Source organism: Hipposideros armiger, unplaced genomic scaffold (genome assembly GCF_001890085.2).
Source record: "Hipposideros armiger isolate ML-2016 unplaced genomic scaffold, ASM189008v1 scaffold_13, whole genome shotgun sequence".
Classification (NCBI taxonomy): domain Eukaryota; kingdom Metazoa; phylum Chordata; class Mammalia; order Chiroptera; family Hipposideridae; genus Hipposideros; species Hipposideros armiger.
The window spans coordinates 6,740,163-6,757,587 of record NW_017731363.1 but is presented as its reverse complement, the minus strand read 5'-3'; the positions used below and the strand labels follow the sequence as shown (position 1 = coordinate 6,757,587).

The 17,425-nt window shown below is 40.1% G+C and overlaps 1 protein-coding gene across 2 annotated transcripts in view; it reads right to left on the bottom strand.

Moving 5' to 3' along the window:
- Positions 1–17,425, bottom strand: part of PHEX (phosphate regulating endopeptidase X-linked) — a 190,491-nt gene that overhangs the window by 137,881 nt on the left and 35,185 nt on the right. For both annotated transcript variants that reach the window (XM_019666156.1, XM_019666164.1), the window contains exons 4-5: positions 5,759–5,845; positions 4,474–4,700 (exon numbers count right to left, since the gene is read on the bottom strand). In XM_019666156.1, coding sequence (XP_019521701.1) covers positions 4,474–4,700; positions 5,759–5,845 — 314 coding nt within the window. The remainder of the gene's footprint in view (positions 1–4,473; positions 4,701–5,758; positions 5,846–17,425) is intronic.

The window sequence follows — 17,425 nt, the reverse complement described above, 5'->3', positions numbered from 1 at the left end:
CAACGTCCTCCATAACTAGACTGAAGAACAAAACGACAGCAACTTGTCTGTTCCCCCTCCCCCAATTCCCCAGCACTGTTCCCATCTCCCAATTCCCCAAAAAAAATCTTTTAAAAATAAAATAAAATAAAAGTGGTAAAAGATCTGAACAGACACTTCACCAAAGAAGAGATACAGACAGAAAATAAGCACATGAAAAGACGCTCAACAGCACTGGTCATTAAATATAAATTAAATTCACAATAAAACACAACTACACATCTATTAGAATAACAACAACAACAGCAAAAACCCAGTAACACCAAATGCTGGTCAGGATTTGAAAACACTGGATCACTCATATATTGCTGGTAGAAAGGCAAAATGGCAGAGCCACCTTGGAAACCAGTTTGACAGTTTCTTATACAGTTAAACATACACTTCCATATGACCCAGCAATCCCATGCCTAGGTATTTACCCAAGAGAAATGAAAATTTATTGCCACACGAAAACCTGCATGAAACTTTATTCATAATCACCAAAAACTGGACACAACCCAAATGTCTTCAAGTGGTAAATGGATAAACAAACTGTGATACACAATGAAATACCACTCAGCCATCAGGAATGAACTACTGATACATACAGCAACACGGGCAAATTTTAATCACATTCAGGAAAAGAGAAAACTACAGGGACAGAAAACAGGGTTTAGGGATGAGGAAAGTGACTGGCTACAAAAGGGCAACATGAGGTAATTCTGGGGGGTGATGGAACTATTCTGTTTCTGGATTATGGTGGTGATACATGACTGTCTGTACTTGTCAAAACTTACAGACACATGCATCACAAAACTGAATTTAACTGCATGTAAATTTAAAAATAAATTTTTTTAAAGTTCCAGAACTTCCTCTAAGTCTATGGTCGTTCTTTCTTGAGTATCAAAAAACTGCCTAAAGACTGAAAAAAATGGATCCCAATAGTAGATTTTCTAATAAATGTGATTCACATATAAAAAAAGTTAAATCAAATGAGCGGGATACAAAATCTAAATAACAAATCAAAACTTAGTAGCATTTGAATAAAAACTGGATCCTACATTCCCATATCTTTATCCATACAATGTTAGATTGTTTTGATCCATCTCCTCTAGTTTCTTCTTCATTTTACTATAATCTCAAATATTTTCTTTTTTACTATATAAAATCTGTATAGGATCATTGTTTTCTATGAAAATCCCCTTCATACACAACAAATTCTACAAAGGCCTAGTTAAGAGTTAGTGATGTTATGAAATATTTCAAGGAAAAATATTGCTTGTTTCAAGGGTAAAACAAAAAGATGTTTTCATAACATCCATTTTGTCTGTGTGTATTACTAATACTTTCAAATTATTGTGTTCAATTTTCTTCTTTAATTGGCCCAAAACAACCAACTCACAAGCCAGCCTGGCTTCATCTTACTGCAATTCCCAATCTACCACCGTTTCTTCCAAAAATTAAGTAAGCCAGGATCACAAAACACCACAATACTATGATTAAAATGCTTTGGCTTTCAATTAGATTTGGACGACTTAGAGAATCTTTTGATCTTCAGTCTCATAGGAAAGGAAACTGTGTAGACAATATTAAGAAAGCCAAAGCTTCTCTCTGATGAGATGAAGTTAAATCCACTTGTTATAAAAGTTTCGATGATTGAAGTGAAGTTACTGGACCTTTTTTAAATCTTCAGATTGTTATGGTTTCTAGGGAACATTTTAAATACACCAAACAGATTGAGTAAGGTCAACTCAACTTCATTAGAAACATACAAACTCTTAAGGCAAAAGACTTTCTCAAGAGGCCAACATTAGGACACTGTGTTATTTGAGATTTTTTAATCCTTGCATCTGAATATTCCAAGTAGAAAATAAGTGTTTAGGAAATCCAATACATTAAACTGAAAGAAGATTTTTTTTTCCTCCAACTGCAATAAATCTCCGGTTAGGAAACAAAGTAGTAATACAAAAAATAACATCTGACAAATTATGATGTAGGAAATGGAAAGACAAATAAATCAGAAAAACTTCATTTCCAGGAGCGTTTCTCCTTGTCATCATTATGGATTTTGCTAAGAGTCACACAGATGCAGGCCACTGAGGGAGGGTGACTTTAAGTCACTGTTTCAGTAACACATACCAAGACAACCCTGGCCTTTCAAACACTCTTCCAGGACCACATATATTCAAGTCTTTTACTGTCCCTTAAACCCCCATTCTCATTATCTCCTTACATAAAATAAACCCAAACACATGTAATAAGATATGCTTGGGGGCATGGACTCCTGTTGTTTCCTGTATTGTATTTCCTTCCTCTCACTGAAGCCGGAGGCAAATCCTGTGCCCTCTTACCACAGGAGGAAAGGAAGCCTCAGTACATTAACGGAGGAGAGTTTGGAGTAAGAGAGGCTGCTCCCAGAGCAAAAAGAAGATCTTCTGGGCAGCCAAAGAAGTTACAGTTTCTCCTGAGCAGTTACCAGTCAATGGCCCTAGAAAACGGCATAATGGGAGAGGAAGTGAGCGGCCCAGGCCCCAGCAGCAGAGAAGCACACTCAAAGGGGCCACATGGGCTGGGGCAGCGGATTTCTTTTTAGAAACAGATAACTGAAGATTGGAGGGTGTCCCAGTACCCTGGGAGAAGGCTGAGAAATGGTGCAACCATGAGGTAGGGAAGTGCCTAGACTGGTTCCATTTCCCACTAAGAGGTGGGCTGGGAGGTCAGAGTCAGAGATGACACTGACTCAAGAAAATGCCGATTTCTCACACATCCGAATTTGAGATCTGAGAGGTATTTTGGGCACAAAAGCTGAAGAGAAATCTTTTCCATACGGTTCTGACCAGTTTCCTGGTCATGCTTTTAGAAAAGGGCACCTATGTGAGGTGCTACTATGTACTAGTATGTATCCTGTAAACTGTCATGAAATTCATCTCATTTAAACCTCACAGTGACAGTAAAAAGTATATTCTAATTCGCCCTTTATTACACATGGGGGAAGTGAGACTCATAGAGCTGAGGCAATTTGCACAAGGATATTCAGTGAGCAAATCACAGAGTCAAACCATGAACCTCAATCTCTTTAACACCAAAACCTGCTCTTTCTTCCATTACACCCATGGTTTTCAAGCTATGTCACACAAAAGAAAAAGAATGATAGTCTTAAAACCTGATTGGTTTGTTTTTTAAAGAGAGTAATGCAGTAACATAAGACAGATGTCAATTGGACCATTACCATCGTTGTGTCTTGCATAGCATGTCTTATCCTGAATATGTCTCAGTGCCACGTTGTTCTATCACCCAACTCAGAAATACAGCTGTCTCTGGAACTAAGAATTTCCTCTTGAGTAGATGGGCTTTCTTTCAGTGACTGAAGAGTTTTTATTGAGACTTTTATTGTGTAATCTAGAGGTGGGCAAACTACAGCCTGCAGACCAGCCCGCCAAGCAGCCACACCTACTCATTTACATACTGTCTACAACTGCTTTCACAGGTCCAACGGCAGAGTTAAGCAGTTGAGACAGAGACTATATGGCTCACACAGCCTAAAATAATTACTGTCTGGTTCTTTACAGAAAAAATTTGCCAACCCCTTGGTATAAATAAAAAAGCTGTAGATTTTAAAAAGATGACTTATTTTAGGAAAGGGTAACACACTCTAAAAGTTTTACATGTCTATGATTTGAATATCGATATATCATTAATATTTTCTGATTCAAAAGGATAGAATTGAGAGGGGGGAATCAGTGCTTCAATAAAGTTTTCATTATTAGTCAGTTATTGCAAAAGCAAAAAAAATAGTAGGATCGAAACACAAAACAATTTGAGAAATGCCAATTGAATTCTTGCCAAGCTTGCATTGGTGAATCTGTCGTTTTTGGTAATTTTCTGAGAGTCTCCTGATTTTACCAATGTAATTATCTATGTCAAGGTATGTCTACATGGCCCATTCCTTTGTAGAAGGGATGCTTACTCTTCCAACAGAAAATGCAACCAAGCACTCAGAACAAGTTTCACTTTATCTTTTGTAAAGAAGGAGGGGAGATTCAGACTGAACTGCACAATGAAATTTTAGGTCTGCATGCGGAGATGTTAGTGAAGGGGGAGCCAGGAATCATGGCATGCGTTCTCTCCTTTGTGGGGGGAATAAAGAGGTGATGGGAAGAGCAGAGTTCAGAAAGTCTTTGCAGCTCTCTCCCCACTGGAATTTAAGGGCCCCACACATGCTCGGAGTAAATATTTGAGGGCCAGATCACTTGAAACTAGCTTCCCAAAAGGCTGACAAAGCTGGTTTGTTCATGATTTACATTCTGCAAATCTGGGAGGGGTGTAATATTCTAGATCCTAATGTTTAACAGAATTTTTACCTTATCATTTCACTAAGGTGGTATGAGTCTCTTTCCCTGGAAAGGCACCCCAAACCTTGGATGGAAACATGATGAATGAGTCCCCACTATATACCTTTAAGATGTGTTCGCTGGATGCCTTGTCATCAGGGGACACATACAAACGGATGAACACAGAATTGCTGTATTGACCACGAAATGTTGCAAGTGTCTGCAGAAGGCTGAACTTTCTCTCTGACCAAACCCCTTCAGGACCAATATTAGATTCGAGCACAGGCCAGCGGAAAGGTGAATGCCGCAGAATGTGTAGCAAGGGCTTGGCATCTGCTTTTTCTATCGCTTCTGAAAGAGAACAAATATGAAGGGAGAATTAGAATTGCAAACTAGATCACCAAACTAGAATTCGAGTATATCTTCTCAAGAGAAAATTCCCATAAGGCCCCAACCTAACATTTCAGCTGTTGGGGAGAGGTGTAGCAAACTAAGCATAACCAGGGATGGAGCTACCTATGGTTCACACAGCAATGTGACTGTCTAAACCTGGTGCTCTTGTCAGGAGAGCTGACTAGGGAACCTGCTGGATATTCTCTACAAAAAAGATGGGCTCATTACATCAACCCCAGCTGAAGAGCAACGTTAGGCTGATAATACTCTGCGAGACTAAGAAACAACCCTATACAACACAGGAAACTGCTCAGTAAAACCATTCACTCCCCAATAAAAGTGAATTAATGCTTCAGACTATTTCATCATCTTTTACTGCCCTCTTCTAGCTCACCAAATAATACTCCAAATCCTAAATGAGTTAACACACTTCCCAGAGGCACTAGCTTCTTCCTATAACGGCCTTGAGAAAGCAGACCAGGTAAAATGACAAGTGTCTCCTTTAATGCCAATCAGACCCAAGATGCTGAGACAGGCCTACGACACCCAACAAAGATGACTGTTAGGCTGACAGAAAAGCAGTGGCCTGGCCTGCCTGGGAATCTGGATTTCTCTAGGCCCCAGGAGGTCCTTAGGGGACATAGCAACACTCCCAAGCAGCATCCCATGCCCCTTCTCAGACCAGACCTGGCCTCTGGATTCTGGTTTCTGAACCACACATAGTGGGGTTTGCCGTTCTGACCCTGCCCAAGTTTCTCATGGAGTAATTGATACCCAGAGGATCCAAGCCATAGAAATAAAATTATTTTCTCCATCAAGGCAGCAAGGGAACATTAAGACAGAGCTAGTCAAAATCCAGTCTTTAAATAAGAGTTGCTCCTTTCCTTAAACAACACATTTAAACAGTGAAAGAATTATTAGTAGTTTTATTTTTCCTTAAACAATATATTTAAACATTAAAAGAACCCCAAAGAATAAGGGTGGTGAATACTTTATTTATTTTCTTTATTACTTACTCTCGTTCATGCAAGATGAATAAAGGATTTTGGCTTTCTGTATGGCTTCAGTGTCCCGCCTTCTACTGATTGATTTCTCCAAAAGTGCTAGGAAGGTGAAGAAAGAATTCATTAGTACCCACCCACATGTGGTACAGAGTTGGAGGTCATTTGATAATCACAGTCCCAGCCTCCAGAAAATTAAATGTAAAAACAGACAACCTGGAAAAGACACATCTATAAAAGATATGCAAATAGCAGAACAGGCTCCAAGTTGCTTGCAGTTCAAATACAAACAATTTAACATTCTTTTCTCCACAGTTGTCCTAACTCAAAGAAACCAAAAGTTCAATTTTCAACTGAGACTGGACCTTCTGCAGGGGTTAATGTTTTCTGCCACCTACACACAAAGAAACAGAATTCATTTATTCAAAAACCAAAAATAACTGAATTCTGTTCCTTGTTTCTGTGCCGAGTAATATTCTCAGTGGAAGCAATTTCATCAGGGTTGGATTTCTTAAGATTTCTTCACAGCCCAGCCTCTCAGGGAGGTCACCTGGAAGAAATTTCCCACTAGAAGTTTTATTCAATGTTGTATAAACATGCTGTGGACATAGAAGAAGTTGTTTAGACAGGAAATGGAGAGGCGAGATTGGAAAGCCTACCGAAATAGACTGAAAAGTTGCCCATTTCCACATTCGAAGTCCAGGCCATTTAAATGAGGCCATGTGTATAAAATGGTTGCCAGCATAGACATAAGCCCACCTAGAAAATGATTTTCTATTTATAAAATCAGTGATGCTACCGTTTAAAGGTTGAAAATGACAGTTGCCACTATTTTGTTAAATAAGGAAAGAGGAAAGCCAAAGTTCAATAAAAACCACCCTCCCTAAGAAAGACCACCTTGGATGCACTTGAGAGCATCAATTTACCCACATGAAGCCAAGACGAAGAATCCCTATGCAGCACTGTGGCGATGCCTACGCTGAGCTATGTGAAACTGCCATTGTCCACACATTTGCGGGTATTTCTGTAACAACCTAGCGGTCTCCAAATGATGGTACAACAGATGCTCCTAAAGTATCCTGAATAGCTTCAAGACACGATGTACAGTGCTAATCAAATTAATAAATATTTACACATTCCCTGAAGTTGAATCTAATTCTAAACTAGTTCTACATTTCCAAAAAAAAAATTCAATCCAGAGCTCCTGTCCAGTTTTTTGTAAGCACCTATATGTCAAGCAAGTCCATATAACTAGATAAATTCAAATAAAATAAAGTTGAATTGGATGTAGGCATTTTCAATTATTTCAACCTGTATAATGCTTCTTTCTTGTGTATCACACAGCAGTAAAAGAGGGATAACAAACCCCAAGGACAAAGAAAGATTTTGTTTTAATAAACAGAAAGCTCTAAAACCATACGCATATATATTTCTATTCAAATTAGATCGTGTGCCGTTCCGCAATATTGCGCCCACAGTCATTGGATTGTTGGGGAGACAGATTTGGATGTAAATAATCCAAATTTCATTTAGGGATGTGATGTTATTCCAAAGCTATAAACACTACACAGATGCAAACATAAAGACCCTGAGGACCCAAAGCAAGCCACGGGAGCAAAAGGACTCAATGTATTAAATATGTACCTGTGTGCCCAGGCAGCCTGTATCACGAGAAGGAAAAAAAGAGGACATGTATCTGCTAAGTAGGGCAGTCCCAAAATGCTAACCATGCACAAATACCAACAATTTGTATACGTCAAAACTCTGATTTCTGTAACAGACTTTGGCTTTTAAAACAAATTCAGTTCTCACAGGTTCCCTGTCATATCCTTTCCCTTCTTCTCTCCTTCCCTGTGTACCCAAGCAGGCAGGAGAGCACTGATAGGCAGACAGTGATGTGCCAATCAGTTGGTAGCATCCATTTTAAGTATCTCTGTATTTGAATGAGTGTCAAGAGGAATAAAATCTAGCCTAGGGGGTCATTAATGAACAGAAAACAAAGGCTGCCCATCAAAGGCAATTACTCAGGTTGCTAAAATGTCCCTAAAGCACAGAGAAGGGCTCATGGATCACCCACACAGGGCATTCCCATCAAAATCTGTGCTGTTCCTTCGAAGATTTCTCAAACCTCAACCCTCATCCAGGTATTTCTAACCAGGTTAAAACACAAAAGGAAAACTGCAGTTCATAAAAACCTATAGTGCAACAAACCTCAGACTTTAAAATTGATTTCAAAGTGCTCCTAATCATCCAATTTGAATATTGCATATGTCATGTAAGAATTTTTTCTTCTCTTCATGATCAAATTTTTTTTTTTAGAAAAGGCAATGTAAAAGCCATGTCAGACAGGTGAGCTTTCAAATCACACAGACATGGGATCCAGTTGCAGCTTGCTGATACTTTCTAGCTGGAACCTGAGCAAGTTATTTAATCTCTCTAAGCCTCAGTTTCATCTATAAATGTGGATTTAAGTAATAGTGCCTACCTCCCAGAGTTGTGGTGAGGATCAAACATTCTGATGCACAGAGTCCCTATCTCAATGCCAGGACACATGATAAGTGAGCAATCAATGGTGGCTTAAACAGGATTACAGGCTGAGTCAGCCATACCCCTAAAACTGTAAAGTAATCAAGCTTGTTTCTAGTGCTTCCTCCATAAATGCTTTCTTCCTCCTCCCTTCACAGAATATTGGTAGCCAATGGCTTTATGCTAACACAAAACACTGCCACTCCATGTGTAGGGCTATTGCACAAACTGGACCTGCTCTAGCTACCTTGTGAAGCCCCATGCTCTCAACACTTTGTCTGCTGCCATAGTAGAGGCAATGTTCCATGATGAGAGACGTTTTGCGGTCAGTGTTCATATCTGAGAATATTTTGTTCGCACTCCTCATCCTGGGAAACAAGGTATTTTCTTTTTTTATGTAAACTTTTCCAATGAAATTATAGCATACATACAGAAAAGTACACTGATCTTAATTTGAGGGTTTTCACAAAGTAAACACACCCACATTACCAACATTATGACCAGAATCTCGGAAGCGCTTTCTGCTCCCTTCCAATCACTACCTCCAATCAAGACAACCAACATTCTTTTTTGTGAAGTGCTTACTCAAGTTCGTTTCCCATATTTCTATTGGGTAATTTAATTTTATTGATATGCAGAAGTTCTTATATATTCTACACACAAGTCCTTTGTTAAATATCTGTATTGCAAAATCTTCTCCTATTCCATAGACTTCATTTTCTTAATGGTATCATGCGATGAATCGAATTTCTTTATTTCAATGTAGCCCAATTTGCCCACTTTTTTTCCATCTATGGTTAGCATATTTAAAACAGTGTCCTATTTAAGAAATATTTGCCTGCCCTGAGGTCATGAAGCTATTCTCTTACATTTTCCCCTAGAATCCTTACTGTTTCACATTTAGATCTATGGTCCATGTATTATAGAATTTGGTTTTGCCCAAGTGCAGACAACCATGCCTTTGTAACACAAGCCTGCCCTCACAGGAGATGAATCATATAAGAAACATAAGATGGTATTTTTGGTCACTGGGCCTCAAATATTATTACCAAAAATAGTTTTGCTGCACACAGTTGGCATTAATTTAACAATGGCTATTCTCCATTAGATTGAGTACTCTTTGGGGCAGGGGCTGGGTCACGTGCATCTTTGAACACCCAGAGCCTAGTCTTGGCATGGCTGATGTTCCTGACAAGGAAAGTCTGAGAGAGTTTTTCATCCAACTGAAAAGGAACTGAGAAGTGGGACTGACTTCTGTCATTATTTTTTTTATAATCAGCAATGGCCTGATTATGCTAACATCCATAATCTCCTTTTCTCACATTCCAGTCCCTATATCATACAGTGAAATTCAAGACTTCATCTGTTTTCACGAGCACCACTTTTCAAGATATCTAAATTTCATCTTACCAATGGTCAAAGGTCTCAGCTTAATCATCCACTTCTCCTCCTCTGCCAGGCTGGCGGGAGTGGGGGGATTCTTAGCATTCCACTTCCTTAAGCTCAGAAGCCAGATAGGACTATCAGTTCTACTCACTCAATTCACTCCTCCTGCTCAAACAGGGCCTTTATTAAGAACTCTGGAATAGGAAGAGGGAATTCCCAAGGAAGAAGAATGGGTGGGACTCCTGAGGACTCAGCAGTCCCCTCGTAAGTCAAGAACTCACAACCATCATGTGCAGGTCAGGCCAGTCATTTGAAGTTTCTGCACTATTTGAGACCTTCCCAACTAATACTATTTTCAAAACCTCCACATGCACAAAGTCTTAGGCCCACAAGCAAACATCTACCAAAAACCTCAATGTTGCCATTTGAATGAGATGGCCCAAGAGCACGGGAATCCTTTCAAAACACACTCGTTTGTGTTTTCTCCTGACCTGCACTCCTTCTACGTGCCTGTCCTAAAGGGGATCCTCTGGCTACTGGCTAAGAGACAATGAATGCTGGAGCTGTTTGCCTGATTTGCTAAACGGAAACAGCAACTGCAATCTAGAACCTTCATGTCAAATGTCCCCAAGGTGAATTCTCAATTTCATGTACATCATGCCAACATGTCTCCCTTAGAAATCAGGGGGAGTATCCTCCTAATTCTAGTGAGAAAGAACACGAAAAATAACAACTCTGGGAAACCAAATCTACATTTGAAGGAAAGGTGTGCCTTCCCACACCTACATAATGACCAGAATGTTCTCTAGACATTATATATGTAATATATATATTTTAAACCTATCATATCGTGGCCTGATTTCTCCTTTGATGGTACTTAAAAACCACCTTCGGATGGTCCATGGTTGAAATGTTGCCTCGAATCTTACTATTTTTAGTCCTTGATTTTCTAGGCTACAGACTTCAATTTGGTTTACCTGCTCCTCTGTTTATTTACCATACTGAGAAATTTCATTTTTCTAACTCACACTGCATGGGTATTAAACTCATATGCAGTTAAACCTGGAGGCTCTAAATCAGCTTGCAAAGCCTGTTGTCATTCTCATTAAAAAATAAAATTCAAGTGAACTAAGTCATGGTCTGTGGATCCCATAACCCTCATATTTTCACATGAATTGTGTGACACTCAATTCTGCAGTTCCTCAGCCCCATAGCCGGTCAAGCATGGGATTAACTGAGTCTGTTTGATATACTGAAAATAAGAGCTGCAATTTCTCATTGTTCTGGAAAACTCCCACCTAAGTATAGGGAAAGAAACTGTCAGAATTCTTTTCTGCTCATTTTTTATGATCATTGCATAAATGATAATTGTTGGCTGGCATCAGCTTAGGAAAAAGGGGCAGAGATTATTTTAGAGGAATCAAAAAACTCTAACTCATCAATCTAAATCATGGGTTACCAAATAACATAAAAATAACTCTCTTTTAATACAAAATACCTCTTTGTTCATAATGAAATCAATTTTATAAAACTGCCAGACACTACAAAAGTCTAATAGAAGGTAACTCTTTTATTATGTTCACTTATAAGAGAATTTACAAGCATTACACTCATCAGGGTTACACTGCAAAATAATATAAATTAAATTTAACATTATTCTTTGATAGCATAGTATTACAATGAATCTGCCAATATGAAATTTTAACTCATAAAAATAGCTTTTGTATTTAGATAATTTTTATCTTAGCAGATAATTCAATGTAAGGACTGTGCTGAACTTAAAATCATTAAAATCCACCTTCAGTTTTTTCCTATAGTAAAACCCTAATTACATTTTTTTCCTGCCTTCTATAATATTTCTACCATTTCAACATTACAAGGAAAAGGCCACGTATGGATATATACCCCTTGCAGTGGTCCTTCCTGAGCAGTCCTGAGACATCCAAGGATCCAGTGGTAACAGCATTCATTTATCAAGTACCTGCTCTGAGCCAGGTGTATTGTACATGACCTCAATTAATCCCCCACCAACCCTAAGAGGCATGTATCATTAACCCCATCCTACAGGTGAGAAACTCATAAGAACTTATCCAAAGAAACTCAGCGAGTAAGGATTAGAGCTCAGGTCCCTGACTCCTGTTCATTCCACCAGCAGGTACCCAGTAAACTTCCACAAGTTGTTTTCCTATGTGAGAACTCGGCCCCCAAGAGGCTAAACCAGAGGCAGCAACACCCTCATGGACTTCCTTAACAGATCTCTCAATCATAACTGGAATAAACGCCTTCCCTGGTTACATCGAGACTTGTTTCTTGCAGTGGTGGAGTGACTCTGTGCCGAGCCATCTACCTCCTTTGCCCCATCATCCTATCTGTGACCAGAGACACACACTCCTGAGGCACCTAGCATCAGCAGCATTGACAGGGCTTGTTAAAACAGTGTTGGGGCTGGCCGAGTGGCTCAGATGGTTAAGCACTTGCTCAAGAGTGCGAGCTCTGAGCAACAGGGTCGCTGGTTCAATTCCAGGCCCAAGCTGAGCTGCCGCTGAACTGCCAACAGGTGGCAGGATGGCTCAGCTAAAAAAAAAAACGCACTGTTGGGTCTTTCTGCCAATGTCTGATCCAGTAGATCTGGGTGAGGCCCAGGAATCTGCATTTGTAACAAATTCCAAGGTGATGCCAATGCTGCAGGTCAAGGGAAGACACTTTGAGAACCACTACTTTAAACCAACAACACTCACCAACCAACCCTTCATTTTCCCCCCAACTTCACTGAGGTATCATTGACAATTATCACCAGTCCTTCTGCATGCCTATGATCCCAGGACACATCACCAGTCCAGGGTTCCTCCTCCCCAATTCCTCTCCCCACCCAAGGCCAAATAAGGAACTTTTGTCCTGTCTTTGCTAATGTCCTCACTCTGCAGCTCCATATAGTTCAATGCCAATATTCTTCAAGGAGATCACTACTTCGTTTTATTTTGGAAACACTCTCCTTGCACTGGCCATTTAGGTCTAAGTTAGTTGCTCACTTCTGCAAAACCCAACTTTAAAAATTTCCTTTCTTTTGTATTGAATTTATTGGTGTAACACTGGTCAATAGCATGATATAAGTTTCAGGTGTACAATTCTATAATACATCTTCTGTATATTGCATTGTGTGCTCCGCACCCAGAGTCCAGTTTCCTTCTGTCACCATATATTTGACCCCCTTTGCCCTCTTCATCTGCCCTCCATCCCATTCCCCTCTGGTAACCACCATACTGTTTTCTGTGTCTATGAGTTTGTTTGCTTAGTTGGTTTGGTTCGTTTTTTGCTTTCAAAAACGATGAAATATTGCCATTTGTGACAACATGGATGGATCATAGAGTATTGTACTAAGTGAAATAAGTCCAACAGAAAGGAATAAGAACCATATGATTTCACTCATATGTGGGATATATAAAAGTTCCTTTCTTAAAGATAAAATGCAGTAAGGGTTTGAGACGAGGATCGATTCACTGGTCCAAGAGAAAAAACAACTCAGCTCTATGCCAGGAACACTCCCAAAGTGAAAAAAAACAACAACACGGGGTAGCTATTTTCAACTCCAGCTGATACCACACCCTATGGGAAGGAAGAGTGGGATAAATACTGCATCCCTGAAATCCTAAAAAATCTGAGCTCCAGACTTTACAATTCCTCCCTCATCTATAACAGCAGCATCAAAACACTATAAACATAGGTTTCAAAAGCCACTTCCCAACTAACCCCTGTTTTCACTCCCACCTTCCACGAGGAGGTAAGAGCAGCAAAGATTCTATTCTTGGCTGTTCAAACCACAGTGTGGTCGAGGGAGGCTGTCCCTTTAAAATTGGGTTTCTGACTGTGAAGGAGTAGGAGCTGGGCTCTTTCCTTCTCTATACAAAATCCTCTCCTTCAAAAAAAGGGAAGCAAGAGCCTTTGTCACAAGCGGAGGACCCAACGGGCCAAAAGGGCCAGTGAGCCAAGAGCTAACTTCTGCCCCAACTGGCTGCTGCTGCAGCTGCCCTAGCAGTTTCTGCCGGTGACTGGGGTTGCTTGCCAAAGCGCCTTTCTAAATTCAAAGAAACCAGGGGAACTGAGGAGAAGGGAGAGAAAAGGATGCCCAGTAATGCCTGGGGGTTTCTGTAACAAGAAAGACAAACTCTACCTTCATCTGGACCCCAAGCTAGATAACAGAACAGCATGATGCGGCCTTGGGAACTGGTCTCCATACATGAACTCCCTCCTCCCAGCCGTTCTCCACAAGTAGCCAGCATTCTCTGGCAAAACGCATCACTCTTCAAGCCTCTCCACATGACGTTTACAAATGGCTTCCTACTGCCCAGGGGCAGAGGCTAAAATCTTTGTATGACCTACAAGGCCTGCATGCTCTGGCCCTTCCTCTCTCTTCAGTTTTGTCTTTTGTCCCTTTTCTCTTCCAACTCTGTGCTCCAATCACACTGGACTTCTTGGGTTTCCTCAAAGGCACCAGCTAGACAGAGCCTCTGCCGATGGAGCTCCTTCCGCCTGGGTTAAAATGGGAGACATCTGAAATGTTAGACCCATAATCTGTGGGGGACAAATTATATGGCTGGATTGGTTTGGGCAAGTCACATAATTTCTTTGACCTTCGCTTCCTCGGATGTAGGGCAAAGACAGAAATAAACAATGATGGCCGACATCACAGAATTAGAGTGAGGAACCACAGAGAAAACAAATGATTCACTAAAGGAATAAAATTAGTAACAAAAACACTTGGGCCTTAGGGAAGTGAATTTATGAATTCAGAATAGACAGCAGGTAGTAGAAGCAGTTCAATTTGGAACTTAATAGAAATGGCCACTATAGGAAGTCTCCGGTTAGTGACACAGGCAAACTTGTGCCTACACTAGGCACATTTTGTGTGTGTGTTTCTCTCTCTCATAAATATAAGCTCCCACATTTACTTCACTGTTGATGAAAACAAAATTCCCTTTTCATTTTATAAATTAAAAGGTCCATGCATGTTTTAAAAAGTATCTCTCACTGTGAAAATATCAACACCAATGAGGCTTTCCAAACAAACATATCTTATGTGTGACAAGCTATTATCCAACCAGCATATAATTAATTTTCCTGTTATGGGTAGTGCCTTTTTGCATGGAATGTTCTCTTGACACTTTAAAGCAAATAGTCCTTCATTACTAATTCATTAAGCATTCGCATAGATGCTATTAATCACAATGAACTAATGTGGTATTAATGGGTAGGTTATTAATCTGCAATTACATGCAGATTTCCTAATAAATTCAAGTTGTGCAAGTTTTTTGAGGGGGAAGGCAAGGGAAAATGAAATGAACAAGTCGCTCAGAAAAGAAATTAAGGGGAGGAAATATCTCTCTTTTTACCATAAGACAGGACATACAAAATTCTTCTTTTCTTTTTATCCTAAGACATCTTTGTAGTTACCCAATACAATGACATTTACAATATACAGGTTTTCATAAAAATTATAATATGAATGTAGGAAAAACTAAACTACATGCACCCTGAAAAGGTGCTGAATTTCTTCTATGATTTACCGTGTCCTTAGCTGTAGCAGAGCCTCGCTACTCAGTGTGTGATCCCCAGAACAACAGTGTGAGCATCACCTGAGAACTTGCCAGAAATGCAGACCCTCAGGTCTCTTCTCAGACCTACTGAATCAGAATCTGCATTTTCACAGGATGATTAATGTATACATTAAAGGTTCGGAAAATGCTACTAAGCACGGCTTTGTAGCTGCAAAATGGAGTGAAAGAAGGAAGTGGGGAAGTGTTGCTCATACACCAGTGTGCATTAAAGCCTAAGTAGGGTGAAGAAGGAACATCACACAAATCTCATTGAAATTGTTTAAAACACATAAACAAGGTGATGTGACAAGCAGTTGGGGACCCTGGATTATCGGAAATACAATTTACATAGAATATTTCATGAATTCTAAGAAGCACATTGTTTTCATACCTTAACATCTCTGAAATTGGAATCCATCTTAAAACTGTCAGCCAGGCAGTCATGATGTAGCTACCATTGCCTGCCCATGCGTGAACTTGATCTAGCAGTTCTCACCGTCAGCACTTCAAATGAGCTGGTTGCATGCCTAGTAAATTGTCACTTAAAATGTCTTCAGAAAGATTTCACTACAATTTGGCAATGAAATGAAAACTTATTGCATATCCAAAAAGGCCGTCTTGAAGGAAAACCCCTGAAACAATTGGGGAGCACTTTTTAAAGAAATGCTGACTCACTGCTATTGTTGATGAAAAGGGGACAGTATTTTTTAGTAATATCTTAACCAATCTCCTTTGCTTGCATTTTCCTTTTACATAAATGCAAAAGAGTAATATATGATAAAATTAATGTCTAAGTCTAAAAGAATGCTTTCAATGAAAATAAAAAAATCTCAAGTGATAAAAAAGCATTTTTGGTAACAGCTTAGTCTTTCTTAGCATACATGAAACAATGGTGTATCTCACAGTTGACAGTCTTTTTGATTTCATGAAATATGGTATTCATTTAGTTAAGGCTATGGAAGGCAGCAGTGTTTGTGTGTTCTCTGGTTTAATTTTAAGTCAAATAAATATAGCCAACAAAACTGCATGTACTATATAGTGTTACTGCTACAGAAGATCCAGTATTTTTCATTCTGGGAAATAATGTGTCCGGAATATTAAAGCTGTGTTTTAATTTAAATAAACGAAGGCAATATAAAAATGATTCCAAATGGCTCCAAAAGCATTTTAAGGACAACTGAACCTCCGGGTGAGATGAGACATTTGAATTCCTGAATATTGGGTTTCACATCCAGGTCTCAGGGGCAGAAACACAAGTTTGGCCAAGTGGGAAGTCGATGTGAGGCCTCTGGCGAGAGCAGCTTCATGGGCGTCCTGCCACACCGTGGGCTGTGCAGCCTTCGGACCTCAGCCGGAGCCACAATTGCCTCCTTTCCTCACCCAGCACTTCCCACGCATTCCCCACTAGACATGTTTCATTCTGGCAACGACCTGCAGCTTTCAAATCCCAACTTCCTCTTCTCCACAGCTCAGAGGTTCCAGACTGACATCAACACCTCTGACCTCAATTAAAATAATAGAATTTTATGTCTTAATTTACTCGTACTGGTATGTATCCAGATCAGTGTGTAGATCAAGGGGAGAAAGGAAATATTTTCTTTTCTTACATTATTCTGGGAATTGGCCAAAATGTTGGGAAATGTAAATTGACAAAAATTGATATATTACTTAGGTCATTTCGGAAAACTCACAGAACCTTCTCCAATTGACAGTGGCTACAGCTCTCTAATTGGTTAGTTTGGGCATCACCCTTGAATAGATTCTCAAATGTGGCTGCATATTCAAATTGCCTGGGGGAGGCAGTTGTTAAAAATCCAGAAATCCAGGCCACGCCCCAAACCAACTACATCAGAACCTCTAAGGATCCGACCCAGGCATCTGTGTCTTCTAAGCTCCCCAGTGATTCCAGTATGCAGCCAGGTTTAAGAGGCACTGCTCTAGGCCGACAGAGTGGTGCGATGGTTAAGAACTGGCTTGGAACGCCAGAGGCCCCGGTTCGGATCCCATATATGAGGGCCAGTGACACTGCCCTCTACAGCTAAGATGCTGATCAACAGCTCAACCTGGAGCTGGGCTGCCGGTGAGTCGCTGGCAACGGCATAGGCTGCAGCCCCTGCTGCAGTGGGTTGCCATGGGCTACTGTGTGTAGCCAGCAGCCAGAGTGAGCGGCCAGCAGCCG